Source organism: Epinephelus moara, chromosome 7 (genome assembly GCF_006386435.1).
Source record: "Epinephelus moara isolate mb chromosome 7, YSFRI_EMoa_1.0, whole genome shotgun sequence".
NCBI classification, from domain to species: domain Eukaryota; kingdom Metazoa; phylum Chordata; class Actinopteri; order Perciformes; family Serranidae; genus Epinephelus; species Epinephelus moara.
In genome coordinates this window covers 30,525,540-30,546,420 of record NC_065512.1, presented here as the reverse complement: position 1 = coordinate 30,546,420, position 20,881 = coordinate 30,525,540, and the positions used below count along the sequence as shown (strand labels likewise).

The 20,881-nt window shown below is 41.9% G+C and overlaps 1 protein-coding gene across 1 annotated transcript in view; it reads right to left on the bottom strand.

Annotated features, from left to right (window-relative positions):
* The window catches only part of pth2ra (parathyroid hormone 2 receptor a), a 95,777-nt gene that overhangs the window by 14,670 nt on the left and 60,226 nt on the right, over nucleotides 1-20,881 (bottom strand). The window contains exons 8-10 of the mRNA XM_050048833.1: nucleotides 18,490-18,550; nucleotides 14,539-14,605; nucleotides 881-975 (exon numbers count right to left, since the gene is read on the bottom strand). Of these exons, the coding sequence (XP_049904790.1) occupies nucleotides 881-975; nucleotides 14,539-14,605; nucleotides 18,490-18,550 (223 nt within the window). The remainder of the gene's footprint in view (nucleotides 1-880; nucleotides 976-14,538; nucleotides 14,606-18,489; nucleotides 18,551-20,881) is intronic.

Sequence of the window (20,881 nt, the reverse complement as noted above, 5' to 3'; positions counted from 1 at the left end):
ATACATCCAACACCTCTCACCACACCACTGATTATTGATCTGCATTTAAATCTTATTCTTTAAATAAATTTTTGGTTAATCTAACTGGTTGCTGTGTGGTTCTCCCTCTTTTGTTTTGCTCTTAAACGAGCTGGGCATAACAATTGTGTTTACTGAAAACACAATTTTGCAGCATACAATCAGTGTTGCCAAGTAGTTAACTATATGTAGTTTAATTACTAGTTCAACTACAATTTGAAGTAGTTGGGTGGCAGTTAAATTACATTTAAATCTCAGTAGCTTTTTCAGTAAATACTTTCAGTCATACAGTTTTTGTAGTTAGTTACATATTCATAGTATTCTCAGGATGTTTTGTGCTTTATAATATGGCACCATGCTACAGCTCATTGACCACAGTTGTCATTTGATTACAATCATCTGCTATTTGACCAAAATCTGGTTTATAACCAAGATAACTGCAATCATATTATGAATTTCCCTAGAAGTTGGGCATTTTTCCGATTCCACCCCAACAGCTGCTTATTATTATCTCCTTAAAACGCATCCTCAGGCTGCCTAGATGAGGATTGGCCTGCATTAGTCCCTACATCAAACACACCTACAATTTACTCAGTGTCAGTTCAGATCATTGTGATCATTTCCTGTGATGTAGTTTGGATGTTGCTGAACTACTTTTTGAAAATAGTTGTACTTTGACAAGCTGAATTTGTTTGAAAGTAGTTAAGATATACATATAGTTTAACTGCTTTCATTGTTAAGTAGCTTAAATTACAGTTTTAATGTAGTTTTCCCAACACTGTAGACAATTTACATTAAACTCCAACCCTGGACATAAAGTGGTCTGCTGGTTTTATAGAGGTCAGTCAGTTGAGTAACAAACCTGTACTGTTTCCTGGTGTCGTATCTCCCTGCGTTTGTCTCTCGAATTTTCGTGGCCAACACTCTTACAATGTTCACAAACAAGATGAAGTTGAGCTGAAACAGAAAAACAGAGGTGCAAAGCTCTTAATGTATGCAGCATATGTAAGTGTTCTTAGCTCCTGTTACTATAATTAATATATTTTGAAAATAAGAAACCAATTTTAATTGGCACTGACTGGCTTTTTCCCCTTGGGTTAATTACATAACATCTACGTTTTACAAGTGGAGCCAAACATGTAGTTATTCATTTTGTATTCACAAAAGGCATATCATTATTGCAAATTTAACAAATTCAGTCAAAGAAAACATACTTTTAAAGCTCAAATCTATAGATTTCCACATTGTTGACTCGTAAATGACAAAAGGTCCCATCTAGTTTGAGCTTCACCAATCATCACCTCATTGTTAGTATCAGTTTTAGTATAGCAGAGTGAAATATCACTAATCTGGTAACACAAAGCCTAATTTGGCAACTAGCAAACCTATCAAATATTTCTCTCCAAAAAAACATGGAATGTTAAATGAGTTTCGGTATCACACCTTGGTCAGTTATTAGAAGCCCATATCTCACCAAGTCGTATTCTAGCAGGACACAGAAATAATAACTTTCCTGATGTTAAGAGTTCTCGAAATATTTTGAAACATTAGAAATAATTAGAAGTAAGTCACTGCATTAGTTTAATAAGAACTGTCGAATTAAATCTACAACGTAGCATGTGGTCTTATGTCCGCAGGGCGACACTTGCTGTATCTTCAGGAGAATGTGTTACAACCAACAGTGTATTAGTCCTCATTAAGCAATGCTGTCGCACTGTAATCTGCAGGAGTGTTTTCAAATCACAGCTTGGTAGACACTTAACTCAATCAGCAGACAGAAACAGGCGACTCAGGGCAGAGCATGTCTTTCAACAACTGTGTAATTTTTCAGTAGTTTGGTCATGAATTCATTCTGTTGTCCTCACAGCAAGACACCGCATAAACAAACACACTATGTTCTTTTTTCTTAATGTGTCCATTTACGACAGGCTCCAATGCTAAAAAGAATCCCCAGCCCATAGAGTACTTGTGCAGAGCATAGCAGGTAAAGGACAAAGAGAGAGACTGTTGCTAATCCTTATTGATTTTCATGATTTGTGCTGGGATCAAATAGACTACTCATACCACAAAGCTCATTTGATTTTGAATTAAAAGAAGATAGAGACAACAAGAGAGGACATTTAATATTAACATATTAAATATTTTATTCAAATAACTGATGATGTACAAGGCACTTCGGTATACACACTATCATACACTTGGCATGACTAAATCTATAGTATCCACTTTCAAATTCCTATAGTGTATGTATATGCATCTTGACTTAGGGGGAAATTATCTTCTCATTTTAAGTACCATGTCTGCATAATGTGTGTCATGAATAGACAGAGAGGAAAATCAGAGACAGTCTTTAATGCTTTTCCCTCCCTGCTCCTCACAGTTTCTTCCTTAATGTATCTCTTCTCTTTCACTTTTAGAATAACCCAGAGATCATTAAAAACTTGCTTGTTAAACCGACTCTGAGGTTATTTTCTGTCTCAGGGTTAATTGTGACATTTTTTTGCTTCAGTTTCCTGTCACTTAAAGTCACAGTTGCTTAATATTATTAGAAGAATATTTTTTACACACTATTGTCATGGACACACATGACCAGTGGCTGGTGGCTATAAGAAAAGGTAGAAGTGGTCCCCCCACCATAACAACTAACAACTATCTGCATTTTCTTTTGCACTAGTCAAATGACCACAGCAGAAAGTGTCTGTTCTACTCTCATTCTGTTTCTATGGCTTTAGTAGATATTAAAATAACATACATCCATGTGTCAAGAAAATCCTTCATTCCAGCTATAATACAGTGACAGAGTATATTTATATGTATGTACATAAAAGAGGAAACCTGGTGATCTGAGTTTTAGCCTGTCACACACTTTATTTGTATTGTGCCAGTGCATGAAAAAGGCCTGGCATGCATAATAACAGAATAACATCAGAAAGATTCTTCAGTCATTCAGGTGAGGAATATTTAGTCAAAGACAAATGATGTTTTAGTTTTGAAGATGCTTAACCAGTCCTTCATGAGGCGACAGTGTGAGGTCAGACAAAAAACAATTAGGTCAACAAGCAGGAAGTAGTTTGTGACTAAACACCATGAGTCATTGCAATACATGAAAACTGACTGCCAAGTAACTGAGAGGAGAAAACATGACTCAACAACTTACAATTATTCTGAATATTATTATCACAGCAGGCATCTTTGGCACCTTCATCTTAAAGCCGCTACAAGGAACTTTTAACTGGATATGCAAAAGTCTCTCGTTTCTGCTGATGTCTGTGCGTGACCTACAACAGCAAATGAGACCATCGGTGTGAAGATAAGCTATTTCTATATAGTGTATATCCATACCTTTAGGAAACTGTGTCCGGGTCCGCCCCAGGTCGCTTCCAGGACGAAACGATTTACGGCACTCAGACGGCACACGTCATCTTACCTAGCTGCTTACATTTAGTGACTAAATAGTCGCTATTCCTCCTCCTCGACCCGATGTCCGCAGGGAGCCGGCGTTAGTTGCCGGGGAGCCACACACAGAGGCTGCAGGTTGCGCAGATTCACCCCGCGCCAGCAGGGATGAGGAGAGTAGGGGCCTTGGGGCTGGAACACCTCATCCGGGCCGACGACAGGTACCAGCCAGGTGTCGACAGGGTCCAGCGAGTGCCGAGAAATAAAGAGGCGAGGCACCGCTCCATACTCAGTCCAAGAAGCCGTGGAAGTGCTTGCCAAACAGGCTTCATCCTTACCAGCCGACCGCTGCTTTTACCCTGGCAGCAGTGGCGCTTACCAGCCGACCGCTGCTTTTACCCTGGCAGCAGTGGCGCTTAAGCCGGAGAGGTGGAGCTGGGGCGCGGCAGAGGTGAGCTGGGATCCCTGATAGGAGCGGGGGCAAAGTTTTCCCGTCTTGTTGTTTCATTCATCCCCAAAACAAACACATGCGCGAGCCAGGTAAGGGTCTTTACGACAATATGCGCTAGAGCTCATGGGAAATGTAGGCTTCATTCCGGCAAAACACTACCGCTTTTGTCCACAGGGTCACCAAAATCAACTCAAAATGAAAGTTCCTTGTAGAGGCTTTAACTAGGCTACCACCTGCTGCAACAAAATGCTGTACAAAGCTATAAACTCATAATTATTCCTAAAGTATGATGATAATAACAGTAACAGTAACTACCTCGCAACAATCAGAATGAGGTGGCAGGCGGTTAATTGTGGCTCTATGCAATCATAATAGTGCTTTAAGTTGATGAGCTTACTTTTGTCAGCAAACATAACGTGAATACTGGGATTGAAAGTTAAATGACATAGTGTTACGAGGCGAATAATGTTCAGGTGATAGAAAAGAATAAAATTATGGATAGTTTTGGTTGTAGTGGTGAATCAGAATTTTAAAACAAATCATGTTTATATTAATCTTCTTTTTTTAATGCAATTTTGATACTGTCCCAGTCTGCAAACAGCATATTGTTAATGTGGTACAGTGTGTTACGAGTAAACTGAGACAACCTTTCAAGTCATTCTAGAAGGGGAACTGAGTTACCTTTTTTTTATGTGTCCCTCATAAATTTAGCTGGCTAGCTGGATAATTTGACATGGACTTATTTATTTATTGTGATTAACATTTTTCATACATTGCCTCGAAACAAAAACCAAGGAAGATGGAGGATACTAGTCCAAGCAGCCAGGACATTTGCAATGTTTACAAAGTGAGATATGGTGGTGACAATTATCCCAATGATCCCAAACATGTGTCAAGGAGAATCGTCTCATTGAAGACAGGGAGGCATTCACTTGTACTGGCTGTACTGATGTGTAGACAAAACTAACATACAAAAAGCAGAAATCAAATTTACCCTGTCTGCATTAATTGAAAAAAGAGATGTTCATGAATTAAACCCATTACAAGATATTGTGAGTGGTTCAGGAAGGGAGGGAGGGGAATCTACTTTACCTGCACCCCTTCTTTAAAAAAAAAAGAGAGGGCAATCCACTGGTTTCCCACATAGAACCATGGCCTCAGACTTGGAGGTGCTGACTCTTATCCCAGCTGCTTCACACTCGGCTGCAAACCGCCCCAGTGCATGCTGGAGGTCATGGTGTAATGGAGCCAACAGAACCATGTCATCTGCAAAAAGCAGAGATGCAATTCTGAGGTCATGAAACCGGACCCCTTCCTGCCCTCGGCTGCGCCTTGAGATCCTGTCCATGAAAATCACAAACAGGATTGGTGACAAGGGACCACCCTGGCGGAGGCCAACACCCACCGAGAACGTGTTTGACTTTACACCAAGTATGCGGACACAGCTCTCACTTTGGTCATACAGGGACCAGAAGGCTCGTAGCAGCGAGCCTGGCACCCCGTTCTCCTGCAGTACCCCCCACAAGACCCCCCAAGGGACGCTGCCGCAAGCCTTCTCCAAGTAGACTGGATGAGCAAACACCCACGACCCCTCCAGCAGCCTTGCAAGGGTAAAGAGCTGGTCCACTGTTCCACGTCCAGGTTGGAATGCGCATTGCTCCTCATGAATCTGAGGTCTGACAATCAGTCGGAGCCTCCTTTCCAGCACCCTGGAGTAAACTTTACCCGGGAGGCTGAGCAGTGTGACAACCCGATAGTTAAAAGCACAACCTCAGGTCCCCTTTTTTGAAGATGGCAACCACCACCCCGGTCTGCCACTCTGCAGGCACCGTACCCGACCTCCACACGACACTGAAAAGGCATGTCAAGCAAGACAGCCCAATAGTGTCCAGAGCCTTCAACATCTCAGGGCAAATCTCATCCACACCCGGCGCCTTGCCACTGGGGAGCTTTTTAACTACCACAGCAACCTCTGCCAGGGATATGGGCGAGAGTTCCCCCGAGTCTTCAGGCTCTGCCTTGTTCACGGTGGACGTGATGGCCATGTTCAGGAGGTCAGTTCAGGTCACCAGTTCTCCCAATCTGCTGAGCCCAGCCTGAGACAAGCCCTGCTTTCCCTTCTTGAATCAGCTAACGGTCTGCCGGAACTTCCTTGAGGCCAACCGAAAGTCCTTCTCCATAGCCTCCCTGAACTCCTTGCACACCCGGGTTTTTGCTTCAGCAACCGCCACAACTGCAGTCCTTCTGACCAACCGGTACCTGTCTGCTGCTTCAGGAGACCACTGGGCCAGCCAGACCTGATAGGCCTCCTTCTTCAGCCTGACGGCCTCCCTCACCGCTGGTGTCCACCAGCGGATTCTTCAGTTGCCGCCATGACAGGCACTGACCACAGCTCCTAGCAGCCACCTCCACAATGGAGGCTTTGAACATGGACCACTCAGACTCCATTTCCACAACCTCCCCTGGGATGCACGAGAAATTCTTCAGGAGGTGGGAGTTGAAGACCCCACGGACAGGGGCCTCAGCCAGACGTTCCTAGTTCATCCTTACTACACATTTGGGTTTACCAGGTCTGTCCGGCAGCCTCCCCAGGTGTTCGACAGTTTGACAGCTTTGGTCCCCTCTTCACCAGTGTCCAAGACACACGGCCGCAGATCTGATGATACAACCACATGGTCGATCATTGATCTTTGGCCTAGGGTGTTCTGGTACCAGGTACACTTATGTACTTTGTGCTCAAACATGGTGTTCGTTATGGCCAATCCATGACTCGCACAGAAGTCCAATAACAAAACACCACTTTGGTTCAGATCAGGCGGGCCGTTCCTCCCAATCACCCCCCTCCAGGTTTCTCTGTCATTGCCCACATGAGCGTTGAAGTCCCTCAGGAGAACTATGGAGTCCCCAGCCGGCACCCCTTGCAGGACGCCATCAAGAGACTCCAAGAAGGCCAGGTACTCCGCACTGCTGTTCGGAGCATACGCACAAACAACAGTCAGAGACCTTCTCTTTGTGACCCGCAGTCGCATCGGGGCGACCCTCTCATTCTCCGGGGAGAACCCCAACACGACAGTGCTCAGCCGGGGCTTGTGAGTACCACATTCCCAAAGCCACACCGCAATGCCAGGAATCAGCATGCCAGGGGGCCCGCACTTGCCTGCCGTCTGGCACACAATGCACCCTTGCCCCTGATTTCTGTCCCTGCAGGTGGTGGGCCTAAAGGGTGATGGCTCCATGTAATCTGTTCAGGCTGAGCCCGACCGGGCCCCATGGCCTAAAGGTCCTGACACACCAAGCCGACGGTCAGCCGTCGGGCCGTCGGTGAGCGTCTCTCGGCCTAGTTTTTGCGGTGTGTCCCGCACCATCGGCACTTCCGCGTTGGCGGCTTTTTAGCCAATTGGGCATGTTGAATCTGTGACGGAACTAGTCGGTGAAAGAGATCTGGCTGTTCAGCTTAGCGAATTAGTGCACGAGAAGAGAAAAGGAAATGACGAAAGAAAGCAAACGACAAAGTCAATAGGGCTGTTGAATCAGCGGTGGGGCTTGTCGGTGAGAGATCACTCTGATTGGCTGTTCAGGTGAGAGTGATCACTCTTATTGGCTGTTCAGCTTAGCGAATCAGTGCACAAGAAGAGAAACGGAAGTGACGAAAGAAAACAAACGATAAAGTACAGAGGGCACACACAGAAGGCTTATTTTTGATCTGCGTACAGAGGGCACACACAGAAGGCTTATTTTTGATCTGCATTTCATCTGAACTTTCGTGAATATTTTCACAATGCCATGGCCGTCTGGAACGACGACACTGAAGACCAGCTGATCACAATGATTCAGGAGAGGCCAGCTCTGTACAACATCACAGCAAAATGCTATGCCAACTGAGTGGTGAAAAGAGAGCTCTGGCGTGAGGTTGAAAATAAGCTTGTTATATCGGGTAAGATTTTCTTTCTGACCATTGAGCTCTTTAGCAGGAATTGTTTGTTATTGTTTGCTAGCTCACGCACGATGAATAAGTTCTTTCTTTTTGTTTGTCAGAGAAAGAGCTCAGGAAGAGGTGGGAATCTCTGCGATCCCAGTATACCCGGTACAAGAAACTTGCACCCTCAGGGAGTGTTGGAGCACAGAAGACTGGCAGGCAGCAGTGGATACTGACCCGGCTGCAGTTTTTGGAGCCCTACACAAAAAGGAAGGAAACCTCCTCCAACCTAACTATCGTGGTAACTGAACCCTTTTATTTGTTGAGTAAAAAGAAAACACTGTTTCTTTCTTTTGTCATTTCAACGGAGAGCCGGGGATAGCTGGGAAGCTAGCGGAGACTAACTTGCTGTGTTTCCCTCCAGTCGTGCTGCGGCTAGCGGAGGCTAACTTGCTGTGTTTCCCTCCGGTCGTGCTGTGGCTAACGCCCCGCTAGCCTCACAGCTAGCTGTTTGTATCCAACCGGAGCACCGAGCCCCGGTTGTTATTTAGATTAAAGTGGGAAGAAGCAGCGGGCAGCTGTGTGAAGTGGAGCCTGCGGGGGAAACACCTGTATGCATAATAAGAGTCAAAAAGTAATCGTGTTAAATTATGGTGATCTCAATATTGACCAAAATAATCATGATTATGATTTTTGGCATAATCGAGCAGCCCTAGTTTGTACCCCTCTTTTCACATGTATCCTTTCGTACATTAACTTGGTTTCACTCTCCCATTATCTTCCACAATTGTGAATTTATTTTTTGTTTTTATAAGGAACCTTCAGCTGATGCTGATTCTGAGACACCCTCAGACTGGACCAGCACCTCAGAGGAGCCCTGCTTCTTTGCTGAACACAGACCCAGCACTCCCCTAGCAGAATCCACCATCTGTGGAGCACAGTCCGCACTTACACCCACCAGAGAGGACCCACTGCCAAGCACCTCCAGCCAGTCAAGCACTCCGAGGCCTCGGGTGAAGCGCAGCAGGAACATGCTGGACGAGTCTATCAGTGAGGAGTCATCTCACTTGATGCGCACCATTGGTCAAACCCTGGAGAAGTTAGCTTCTCAGGAAGAGAGCAATGATGCCATCCATGCCTACTGCAAGAACACTGAGCACAGAATGCGGAACTTGCCCCCACATTTACTGCCCTATTTCCAGCACGATGTGGACAACTGTCTCTTCAAGTATTCAGTGGACCAGAACCTGGCATCAGAAACCTCTGACAGATAGTTTAGCAATCTGTTATGTTGGATGTGGAAGTTGTAACAGATGTAAATAGTTCCATTTAATGCTGTGCTATGCAGTTGACTGTTACATTTATAAGCATTTCATTGTCCTGCACATTTGGTAATAAAACACTTTGACTTTGAGAGAGTGTACTTTCAACAGATTGAACTCCAGACAAGAATGGGCTGCAAAATAACTTTATTGTGTATTTTTAGACTACAGCCATAGACCTGAAACACACAGCCAAGTTGTTTTCTTGTCAGACACTACAATATCATACAATCAATAGGCATACACATTTCCTATATTTTGCCCCACTGAAAAGGCACTGCACCAATATCAGACATGAAGTAACGGCATAGTTCATCCCTGTGCTGCTTGGCTTGTGTTGTAGCATTGGTTGTGTGTGGCAGGCAAGCCTGCTGTAGGTCAGGGTCATGTCTCCATCTTCCTGGGACAGTGTCATGATTTGGTCCTTCCTGGTCAACGATCCCTGCCATGTTTTGGTCACAGCTCTCGGTCCGCAGGAAGTTGTGCAGAGCACAGCAAGCCAAAACAATGTCCTCCACTTTGGCAGTGTCTTGAATGTTAATGGTGGTTAGAAAGACCCGAAAACGATTGGCTAGGATTCCAAAAGCGTTTTCTACCACCCTCCGAGCTCGTGACAGTCTGTAATTGAAGATGCGTTACTCTACAGATAGCCTGCGGTTCGGATATGGCTTCATGAGGTACTCCTTCAAGGGAAATGCCTCATCTGCCACAATGCAATAAGGAGCCAGCTGGTCAGAAGCAGGAGGTGATGCAGGGGCAGGGATATTGGATGTTCTCTTCTCCAGAGCATCCTGCAGTGAGCATCCACCACACACTCCGCCATCAGAAATCCGCCCATTGCAACCAACATCTACATAAAGGAACTTGTATTTTCTGTCAACCAGTGCCATTAGGACTATGGAAAATGTATGTTTGTAGTTGTAGAATGTTGATCCAGTTCCTGGTGGGGGGTGAATGTTGATGTGTTTCCCATCCAGAGCACCTAGGCAGTTTGGGAAGTTCCACTGAGCCTGAAATCCATCGGCTACTTGCTGCCACTCAATTGTGTCTGGGCACTGAAAAACAGGAAAATACAATGTAAAACCCATGATGGCTAGTTTCATATGTCAGACCCCTGATAACTTTAACAGACAGCACTATAAACCTCATATCACACATACCTTCAAGTATTTCTCCTTTAAAACCTGGTAGATTGCTGCACAGGTTTCAGGAACCAATTGCCGAATTGTTGATACTCCCACTCGGAAGTGGTAAGAAAGGCTCCTGAAGCTTTCCCCTGTAAATATAATCAGAATCAGAAATACTTTATTGATCCCTGAGGGGAAATTATGTGTGTTACAGGTGCTCCTTGCAAGAGTGGAAAGATAAGTGAAAATATAGAAATTTAACAAGAGTATTTACAAATATATAGTTAAAATAAACAGGATTATTAACAAAAAGTAAAAGTAAAAAGCACATAACTCAGTTATCTGTTACAGTGTGAATTATTTGCACAGAAAGCACAAAAAAACAGTTTTGTATGTATTGTATGGATTAAATACAGTCACAGTTTCAAGTACTGCTACTGAAAGGGCTTGAAATATCACCAATCCATCCATTTACGTCACACAATACTGTTTCCCTCGGCTAATTAATGTGCTGTCTTTACATACTAAAAGTACGGTGGCCGAGACCCGCCATATGCAAATAAAAGTAACACTGTAAACAAAAATAGATGCCACTGCAAATAAAAAGAAAAGCTTCTGCAAATAAAAGAAAAACGTTGCAAATAAAAGAAAAACGTTGCAAATAAAAGAAACATCGCAGCAAATAAAAAAAATAAGCGATGCAAATAAAAGAAGCCACAACGGAAGTGGATTACCGGGGACTGTTTTTGCCGATGCACCGGTGTTTTGTGAGAGGAAAAGAAGAAGACGAAGAAGAAGACGAAGAAATAGAGAACGGAGAAACAAGAACAGGAATACAAACTGGAAAACGAACAAGAAAGTAAGTGAAAATGTTAGGGTTTAATGTCGCTACGTGTACTTTTTAATGTGTTATTTGGTGAGGTCATGTAGCCCCAGGTTTGAAGTTGAACTGGACGATGCTGGTGTATTGTTAGCTTCGGCTAACACGGAGAAACCCAATGTGTGGTGCGGAAAGACCTCGAACGAGAGGAGAATCAAGTTCGGTAACTTTACTAGAATATGCAGAAAAACACAGTTACATGTCCACCGCACGCTGTCACTCCAGAGCGTATACATCTATACAATACATCTGCAACAAAAAAAAAAATCAAGTATCATTAGGTTGCTTTGGACTTCAATTGCATGAACATTTTAACCGTCAGTTGTTTTCGTTCCGTACCTCAATCTGACATTATGGTATTTTCTCAAAAGTCCCTGGCCACCCCACACAGCTTAAACCTCACATTCATCAAAATAACTATTGTTACCCACGCCTTAGATTATTGTTAGCTTGATGATTAATGATTAAAAACAACAACAACGACCGCATTAAGCTGCCGGAACTCAGTTGTTTCCACTCAGATGTGTTTTCATTCCGGGCTTTCAGTACCTGTTGTTAGTTGTGTTTGTCTGGGGTAGACACTGCTCTGGAGTGACAGCGTGCGGTGGACATGTAACTGTGTTTTTCTGCATATTCTAGTAAAGTTATCGAACTTGATTCTCCTCTCGTTCGAGGTCTTTCCGCACCACACATTGGGTTTCTCCGTGTTAGCCGAAGCTAACAATACACCGGCATCGTCCAGTTCAACTTCAAACCTGGGGCTACATGACCTCACCAAATAACACATTAAAAAGTACACGTAGCGACATTAAACACTAACATTTTCACTTACTTTCTTGTTCGTTTTCCAGTTTGTATTCCTGTTCTTGTTTCTCCGTTCTCTATTTCTTCGTCTTCTTCTTCGTCTTCTTCTTCTCCTCTCACAAAACACCGGTGCATCGGCAAAAACAGTCCCCGGTAATCCACTTCCGTTGTGGCTTTTTTTATTTGCATCGCTTATGTTTTTTATTTGCTGCGGTGTTTCTTTTATTTGCATCGCTTATTTTTTTTATTTGCTGCGATGTTTCTTTTATTTGCAACGTTTTTCTTTTATTTGCAACGTTTTTCTTTTTTTTGCAACGTTTTTCTTTTATTTGCAGAAGCTTTTCTTTTTATTTGCAGTGGCATCTATTTTTGTTTACAGTGTTACTTTTATTTGCATATGGCGGGTCTCGGCCACCGTATAAAAGGAATCCCATATTATTTACATTTCCACAGTCAAGATCATTCACTTGTGTCTACGCCTGTTCAATAACCGGCCTACACACCCTGTGTCTGGCTTTACGAATTTGAACATACAAAGAAAGCTCTGAAAACCAGTTGTGTATGTATTGTCATGGATTAAATACTTTCAGCATTTCAAGTACTGCTACTGAAAGGACTTGAATACCACCATTCCATGCACTGACGTCACACAATACTGTCTGGTACTGTCAGGGCTTGGAGTACCACAACAAGAATTATTTATTCATCCAGAACTATTCATATCTGGTGTAAACAGATGAAACACATTTTGAAATTTTAAATCATCAACTACATTATATTTGTAGTAGTAATAAGTAAGTATTTTTCTATTTGTGAAGTGCAGTATCCTTATATAAAGTGCAAGGTGCATATATTATTTTGACAATCATTCTCACCCAATTTCAGGGATTTTATTTACTTCAATGTTTATATATCAGGGAAATGTCCGTTCTGGAAAATTTGCAAGTTGTATGAGACAAACATAAATCAGACAAACTGATTGCCATATCTAACTATCTATATCTATATGTGTATATATATATATGTATATATATATATATATATATATATATATATAGCCTATATACTGTTAATATAGTGACACCTTTAGCTTGCATACCTGTTGCCAAGAGGCGCAGTGTAATCATCAGCCGCTCCCCAACGGAGATACAATCCCGGTAGTTAGTGTTCTGCCTCTGGATGATCGGACTGACAAGTTCCTTCAACACGTGAAACTGGACAGGAAAGAGCTGAGCGAAATTTTTAAAACCTGAGGTTTCATTTGTCTCCAGCTCTCGACACAGGTTCGGGAAAGCCCCTTGAGCCTGTTGCTGCAGTATCCATGATTTCACCCATTTCGTGCGATTTCTCCTTATTTTTCCTTTCGGCGTCTTCCTCTCTTCTTCCACAAGCAAAAGACCAAGGGCTGACAATGCCAGTGCCATTTGCAACTTATCAGACATTTTATCAGCTACACGAAACCGTCTGTGGCGAGCGAGAGTGGCGTGAAAATGCTAAGCAACCGCTAGCTTCTTTGTTTATATTTCATGCATTCGTCAGACTTCTGGTTTCCCGAGTTATTTCCTCTCACGCATGTGCAGAACTGGCCATTGGCCGGTTGGCCGTCGGATGTAGTCTGTGCAGTGTGTTCAAATGTACTGACACAGGGTGACGTGAGGCGACGTGAGGCGACATAGACGACGGAACAGTCGGCTTCGGCGCCGCTAGTTCTTTTGTCGTCGGCTTGGTGTGTCAGGGCCTTAAGGCCTGGCCACCATACGCTCTTCCCCCGGGTCTGGCTCCAGGAGGGGGCCCCAGTGTCCCCATACCGGGCGAGGTGCTCATCTCCCGAAAAGTCAGTGTCATCGAGGTCTTTGAATCGCTCTTAGTCTGGTCCCTCCCTCGGGACCATTTTGCCTTGGGAGACCCTACCAGGGGCTATTAGCCCCGGACAACACAGCTCCCAGGTTCACAGGGACATGCAAACCCCCCCACCACGTTAAGGTGCCGATTCTCTGTGGTTGTTACAATATTATTTCATTAGGCCTTCACTTAAATAACAACAGACTGTTTTTAAGTGTTCTAGTTTGCCATTAAAAGGTTCCCAGTTTGGCAGTAGTGCCTGGAAAAATATAGTTTGGGGTCGATGTGTGTTTCAGGAAAAGTCATCCATCCTGACTTTAATTTCTCTATCTTTTTTTTCTTCTTCTGTATAGTACAGAAGCGCTCTTACACTTTTTAGAATAGCATCATATAAAGGGCTAAGACATTTGGATCATAACTAAATATGACGCAGAGGTAAATAATCAGAAAGTGTCCCACTCTACTGGTAGTCACCCAAAGCGAATGTTGTTATAAGCTGCTTGTTAATGAAGTACTAGGATATGCATGGGTTATTGTGAGTGAGAAATTTAAGTTTATACCAAGTGTGATATTGTCACAAGCTGAGAAAACTTTTAATTGGATTTATATCTTAACTCAGACACACAAAAGGCCACAAACTTGGGATAAATGACCCTGTTCAAAAGGAGTTAATTTATACTCCAGCCTCAGTAAGAGTGCACATATCTAAGCAACATTTCAAGCTACAATCACACTTAACAAAAGCAAACAGCAAGCTCTGTAACTCACACTCATACTCTTACCCCAATGGCTGTCAGGATGGGTACCTGGTAGATCCATTTAATGTTACCAGCACTGAACTCCCAACACCTGCAGTTGACACAAAAAAAAGATAAGAGGAGGATATGAGCTAAGAGAAGAAGGAAAAATCAGAAGCACAGCAAAGAAGAAAGTGGATAGCGTTATTCAAAAGACACACTGAAGGTGTAGAGAAAGTTGAGAAAGAATTGGCAAACAGGTGACAGAGAAGACATTGAGAAGAGCAGAGAAGATGGTAATGTGGAAAAACAGTTGTAAACAGTGTCAGAAATAAGGGGAAAATAAAGATGGATAACAATAAAAATGCAGGAGGTGTGACCTCATTTACATACTGCTTACGAAGACAAATGTTAATGCAAATGGAAAAAGACAGAAATCAAATACACTGCATGTTTTGCAGTTCAGTGTCCATTTCAATTTCTCAAGACGTTTTCAGTTTCCATTTTCCTCTGATATTTCCAATTTGTGGTCTTACATATTTTCAAATGACCTTTTTTGTTATTTGAATCATATCATATTTGAATCACTATTTTTTCTTCATTATTGATATCACATCTTTTCTCACTTTCAGTTTCTATCCTTAATTGAACCTTTTCCATACAGCATAGTGTTTCCATTTTTCATTTCAGGTTTTCAATTTCATTTCAATTTAGTGACTTGGCTTCCTACAGGTTTTATTGGCCTGCTTTGCTCTGTAGTAGAGAAGAATTGTCTACGCCTTTCTCTTACTTTGTATTTTCTCTGTTACCTTTTTGTTGCTTAAATTATCTTACACATTACATCAGATACATTTGTGGCATTGCTGCTAATCTTAGCTAAAAGTGAAACTAACACTAGTGGGACTACTGAAAAGTGTGAGGGAGTTTGGCCAGGCATTCTCTCCATATGTGAACAATATGGATTGATAAGTGCTTTGTTAAATTGAAACTTCAAAGGAAAATGTACACACATTGCTGCCCACATTCGAGGGGATTATGCAAACGTGATTATGCAGTTCTGTCTCAAACGCTGAGCAGACTTAAAGCCTGCTGGAGTGTGTACTTTGCATGTTACGCAAACATGATTTAAAGAAACACATCTCCAAAGTAATGTGGGTGAAATGGCATGAAAGTAGAGCTGAAGTGCATTTTGCTGGACTTCCTACATTTTTCTGGTATTATTGCAGAATTGGTGAAACTATGTCAGCTTTAAACTTCACCAATTCACCTACCTAATTGTCAAATGTGATATATCAAACATGTAATAACAAAACAAAAGGTGTAATACGTTAATTCAATACAGCAGAAAGCTGACTTTAAGTCAAGCTGTGTCTCTACCGAAAGCAAAGAAAAATAGAAACCCTGGACAATGAAATGCAATCCAATACATCAGCACCAACTATGGCCGCAACAATTACCACAAAGATTGTTCGACTCCTCTTTCACACAATGTCAGACAGTCAGCGCAGGACAATGTTAACAGACTTTCCATTTTTCAGATCACTGAGAAAAAAATGACCTCTGTTGTTGTGCCAAGAGACCAGCAGCACATGATTTTTCTTTTGCAGGCTTTGCAGGCTGACCATTGTTCACAGAGTAAATACTATGATTCTCTGTAGCCCTGTGGTGATTTTATTGTGTATAAAAAAAGCTGCAGACACAAAGGCATGTTCCTGAGCATCAAATACATAAAACAGCTTGAAAAATGTTGACATACGGGTTGTGATTGGGACTATGAAGGTGAAATTTATGGTAAATGAAGGCTGTGGTGAAATAAAAAAAACAACAACATAAAAACAGGAGACAAAAAAACACAAAGAAACCTCTTACATTTTTTGTGACATTGTTGCGCTGTGTAAAATGTACTGTAACTGCAAAGAATGCTGCTATTTCATATTGCCTTACCTAGCCTATTGAGAATGTTGTCATAACTTGTGAACAGTCTGAACAGAATACAAATTACCGACTTATTCTTCAGGTATCTTATTCTATACCTTACAATTATTTTTAGGGTCACCAGTGTAAACACGGAGTGGTCACACGGTCACCACACACAGTCAAAAAGCCACACCAATGAGAAATTTAGACCTTGGACTTGGGAAGGGCAAACAAAACAAAGTTCTAACCAACAACCCTCTTGCTGTAAGGTAACAGTGTTGCTGTACATGATAAGTATACTTTGGAAAGTGAGCTAACTTTCTATATTAAAGTGCAATATGGTAGCCTGAATGGTAGTTTAAAAGAAACTAAACGATTGTCTTCTCTACTGTTTCTTTCTGCAGCTTATAAAGTTCAGCTTCACCAAAAGGCTCTGAGTGTTGTTACAGATTCTCACCCAGCATCTCCACTCTTTGAGGAAGTGCCAAATTGATGGTAATATGGACAACTTAGTTTTTCACTCAGTGTTCCCTGAGGCTGTCGAGAGTATTGAATGGTAACCGTCTGCCACTATATGTGAAATGTTGTTTTCACTCTTGCTTAGTCTCTTCTCTGCATTTATTTATTTATTTCTGCTATTTTATGTATTTTTGTCTATTTTATGATGGCTGTCTAGAAATCCTGTGCTGAAAGGATCTGTTTGCACTGTGAGATTACCGAAGTAATGTCCTTATATATTTAGTTATAATGGAGATAAATTACACTTAACTCGCCTAAACTCAGTGTGCTAAACCATGCTCAATGTGATTTACACAAACACTTCCTTTCTGTGACAGTCAATTAAAATATCCATCATCACGGCACAACCACTGATCACAGGTCACATGGTGGAAATAAAATTAAACTACAATATCAGCTCCTATCAGCATTGTTTTTAGGCAGATATTTTTTGAACAGGAAGCAATGTCTCTTTCTCAACCTTTCAACATCTTGGCCCAAAGCAGTCTGTCCAACTCAAAACAGCTCTTGAACAAGACATTTCTCATATCAATTCGGCTGCCCTTTTAAAACCCTTGTTCCAGTAGTGTGGCCTTTGTAGAGAATCAGTAGAATGGGGTGTTTTTTCAATCTTTGAACAGGAAAGAGCCAAATAATGAATGTTATCAGCGGTTACTGAAAGGTAGAGGTGGCAGGAAATACCATTACTTCAGAATTTATGACAATCAGCGCTCAACTCAGTGGTCAAAACCTCTCATTATTTTCCTCCAAATGGGAAATGTAGGTGGACTTTTGCAAAACAACAAATGCATTCCAAATTAAGCTACAGATTGTCCTGCAGAAATCCTGGACTGCATCTATAATGCTTTTTGTTCCTGAAATACACATAATGACTAAAGTATGCATACCTACATACTTTAATGTACATTTGGTCTGTTTTTTATGGTCTGGGCCACTATGTTCCACTTAAGGGAAATCTTAATGCCACAGCATATGTACTTTCCTGTTTTAGCATGATAATACCCCCATGTGCAAAGTGATGTCCATATAGAAATATTTTTCAGAGTTGGGTATGAAAGAACATTACTGGACTTTACAGGGTCCTGACCTCAACCCCTACACCTATGGAAAAGCCAGCTGCGAGCCGACCACACTGGGAGCAAATCCCTGCAGCCAGGTTCCTAAATCATGTGGAAAGCCCTCCCCAGAAGAGTGGAGCCCTTTATAGCAGCATATTAGTATCCATGGTTATGGAATGAAAAGTTTAACAATTACATATGGGTGTAATATTCAATGTCCACATACTTGTGGCCATTAAGTGTACCAGATATTACAACTTTTAAATGAGATGTTCCTCTTACAAAAATTTATTCAGAGTTCTTCTGCCAATTAAATTATGCATATTCACGTAATTAGATTTATCTGATGATTCAAATGTCACCACAATTAAGCAATAATTATACTGGCCCAAAGTTCTCTTTTTGAGTCTTCTCAAGTTCAATCTTCAGACTTATCAACCTTTTTGACCTTTTGGTGTAAAAGAAGGCCTGCATTTAGGCACAGTATGGCTTGCTCTCTCACCTTGCATCTGCTAGTGCTGCCCTGACAATCGCCCACACTGCCACAAAAACGGCTGGAACACCTGAAATTAACAGACAAACAACAAACAATGAGCTGTGCTGATTTCACAAAATTTGTTTACCTGATTCAAGGTCTTGGTCACATTTCATTTCTTATTCATGATATTAAGGAAGTGGTGTTACAATGTAATTAGACATTCGAAGTTAACAGCTACACCCTTTTTAGTCACATGACTCACTTTAATGGGCAGCGTCCATCAAAGAACCAGACTCTTGGATGAGCATTAACTCCCTTAAGGGGTGTATGGAAATCACTGGATAGTGTGTAGAGAAGCTTAGAGTTCATTTTCACTTTTTAAAGCAACAAGGCCCTCCCCAAAGCAAGTACTGTTGTCCTTGGATAGAGATTCACATTACTTAATGCTGACATATTCGTCCTGTTACCTAGTAGTTAAATGTGATGGTAGAAAATAAAACCTTGACACAGTAACATGATCCTCTGCATATTTCAATGGCCCTTAATATATTTTGTAGTGTTCCTTCAGGGCACCACATGAAGCAACTTTAACTTTCGTAACAAGTATATACAAAAACGGGGCGTCGGTGGCTTAGTGGTAGAGCAGGCGCCCCATGTACAAGGCTGTTACCGCAGCGGCCCAGGTTCGACTCCAGCCTGTGGCCCTTTGCTGCATGTCACTCCCTCTCTCTCTCCCCCTTTCACACTTGTCTGTCCTATCAAATAAAGACTAAAAATGCCCCAAAAGATATCTTAAAGAAGTATATACAAAAACACAAACCATAGAGAGTGAGACAAAGGCTCTCACCATGATCCCACCCATTGTTTTCTATTTAATCCCACACATTGGCAGCATATTGGCAGGAATCACCCTCCCCGTCCAATCCACCAGCACTGATGTGCGTCAACTCTCCAGAGAAGCAACAATTTCCTATCTTTTGCAACGAGGAAAAGCAAATCCAAGCTACTGTGTCTTGACACATTGGGGCTTGGGACTTATTCAATAAAACCAACACACAAAGACTTGTCTAAACTTTCAGAAGCCTAGAAACACAACTTCCTAAATATACGTATAATTAGATTGATAGTTTCTCTAAATTGTGTGGGTCACTATTAATTTCACCTCCACTTCACTTTCATTCCATCAATCTGTTCAGTGCAGGAACTTGTCAAACCCAATGTTACAGTACAGCCTGTTCTCTGGATCAATTCTGAATGTGTTAAGACTATGTTTAGATTTGCTTATCTCATTGAAACAACAAATAATGCACTTCAGAAAGCCAAAGCATATGGTGCCCTTAGGCAATTTTAAGAATGAGCACTCAAATGGCTTTATAAAAAAGCAGTGCAAAGATTAAATCAATCTTGTGGAGAGAAAAGGGCATTGTGGAGAAATGATGTATTCATATAATTAAATGTGACCCACTACAACAACTAGCCTATTAAATGAGACTTCATATTTACCAGGGCTCAACTCAGCTGGTACCATGCGTTAGACTGGTATGCTGGACAGACATTCAATTTTGGTTGGAATGAAAACTGGGTTGACGATATTTTAAATGTCAAATGACGATAGAATTTCAGGATGTGTGGATGTTAACATTATGTTTGCACACTTTGGGTTTTGTTCTCCATAGCTTACAACTAAATGCCATTATTCTATGTCAAGATGACATTGGCATGAGAAATTTGGAAGACAGATTTTGGTTACTTAAAGGTATAATATGTAGTTTTTCCACATAAAAATGTCTAAAAACGACTAAACCAATATTATATATTTTGTTTAGTTGTGTACTTTGATTATCAGAAATGTTTCCAACAATTTTTCAAACCCAGATAAATATGAAATATTAATAAAAGTTACGGACCGTGTCATTAGGTCGCATGTCAATGGCGACGTAACTCCAGTTACCATCGACATTAAATGAAGGAGAAGAAGCAGCAGCAGACCGGATGAGACGTCAGAGAATGACGTTACTGTTGCTAGGCTAAGCTAACTCGTCATGGATCATGATTATGCACTGACGGTTGCTGCACCTTCTGACACCAAAGCTGTCCGGTAAACAAGCCGGTAAAACGGAAACGTACGGGTCAACCAAGCGATCCCAGAAGAATTTGGGATAAAAAGAGAGCTAAATCCAGGATAAATATTGGTGTGACCTTTCCGAGATGGAGAGAGCTTCGTGAAAATCTAGGACTACAATTCGACGCCGACCTCACGTGTGTTCTACTAGACAGGTAAGCAAACATCTGGCTGATGTTATCGAAATATTAATCATTTCCACCAGTGTATTGCAAGCACTGCTGCCCGCCGGGGCACCAGCGCTCCAGCCAGCGGCCTCCGCTGCGGAGCGGTGTGGAGCGGAGGCTGGCTAAC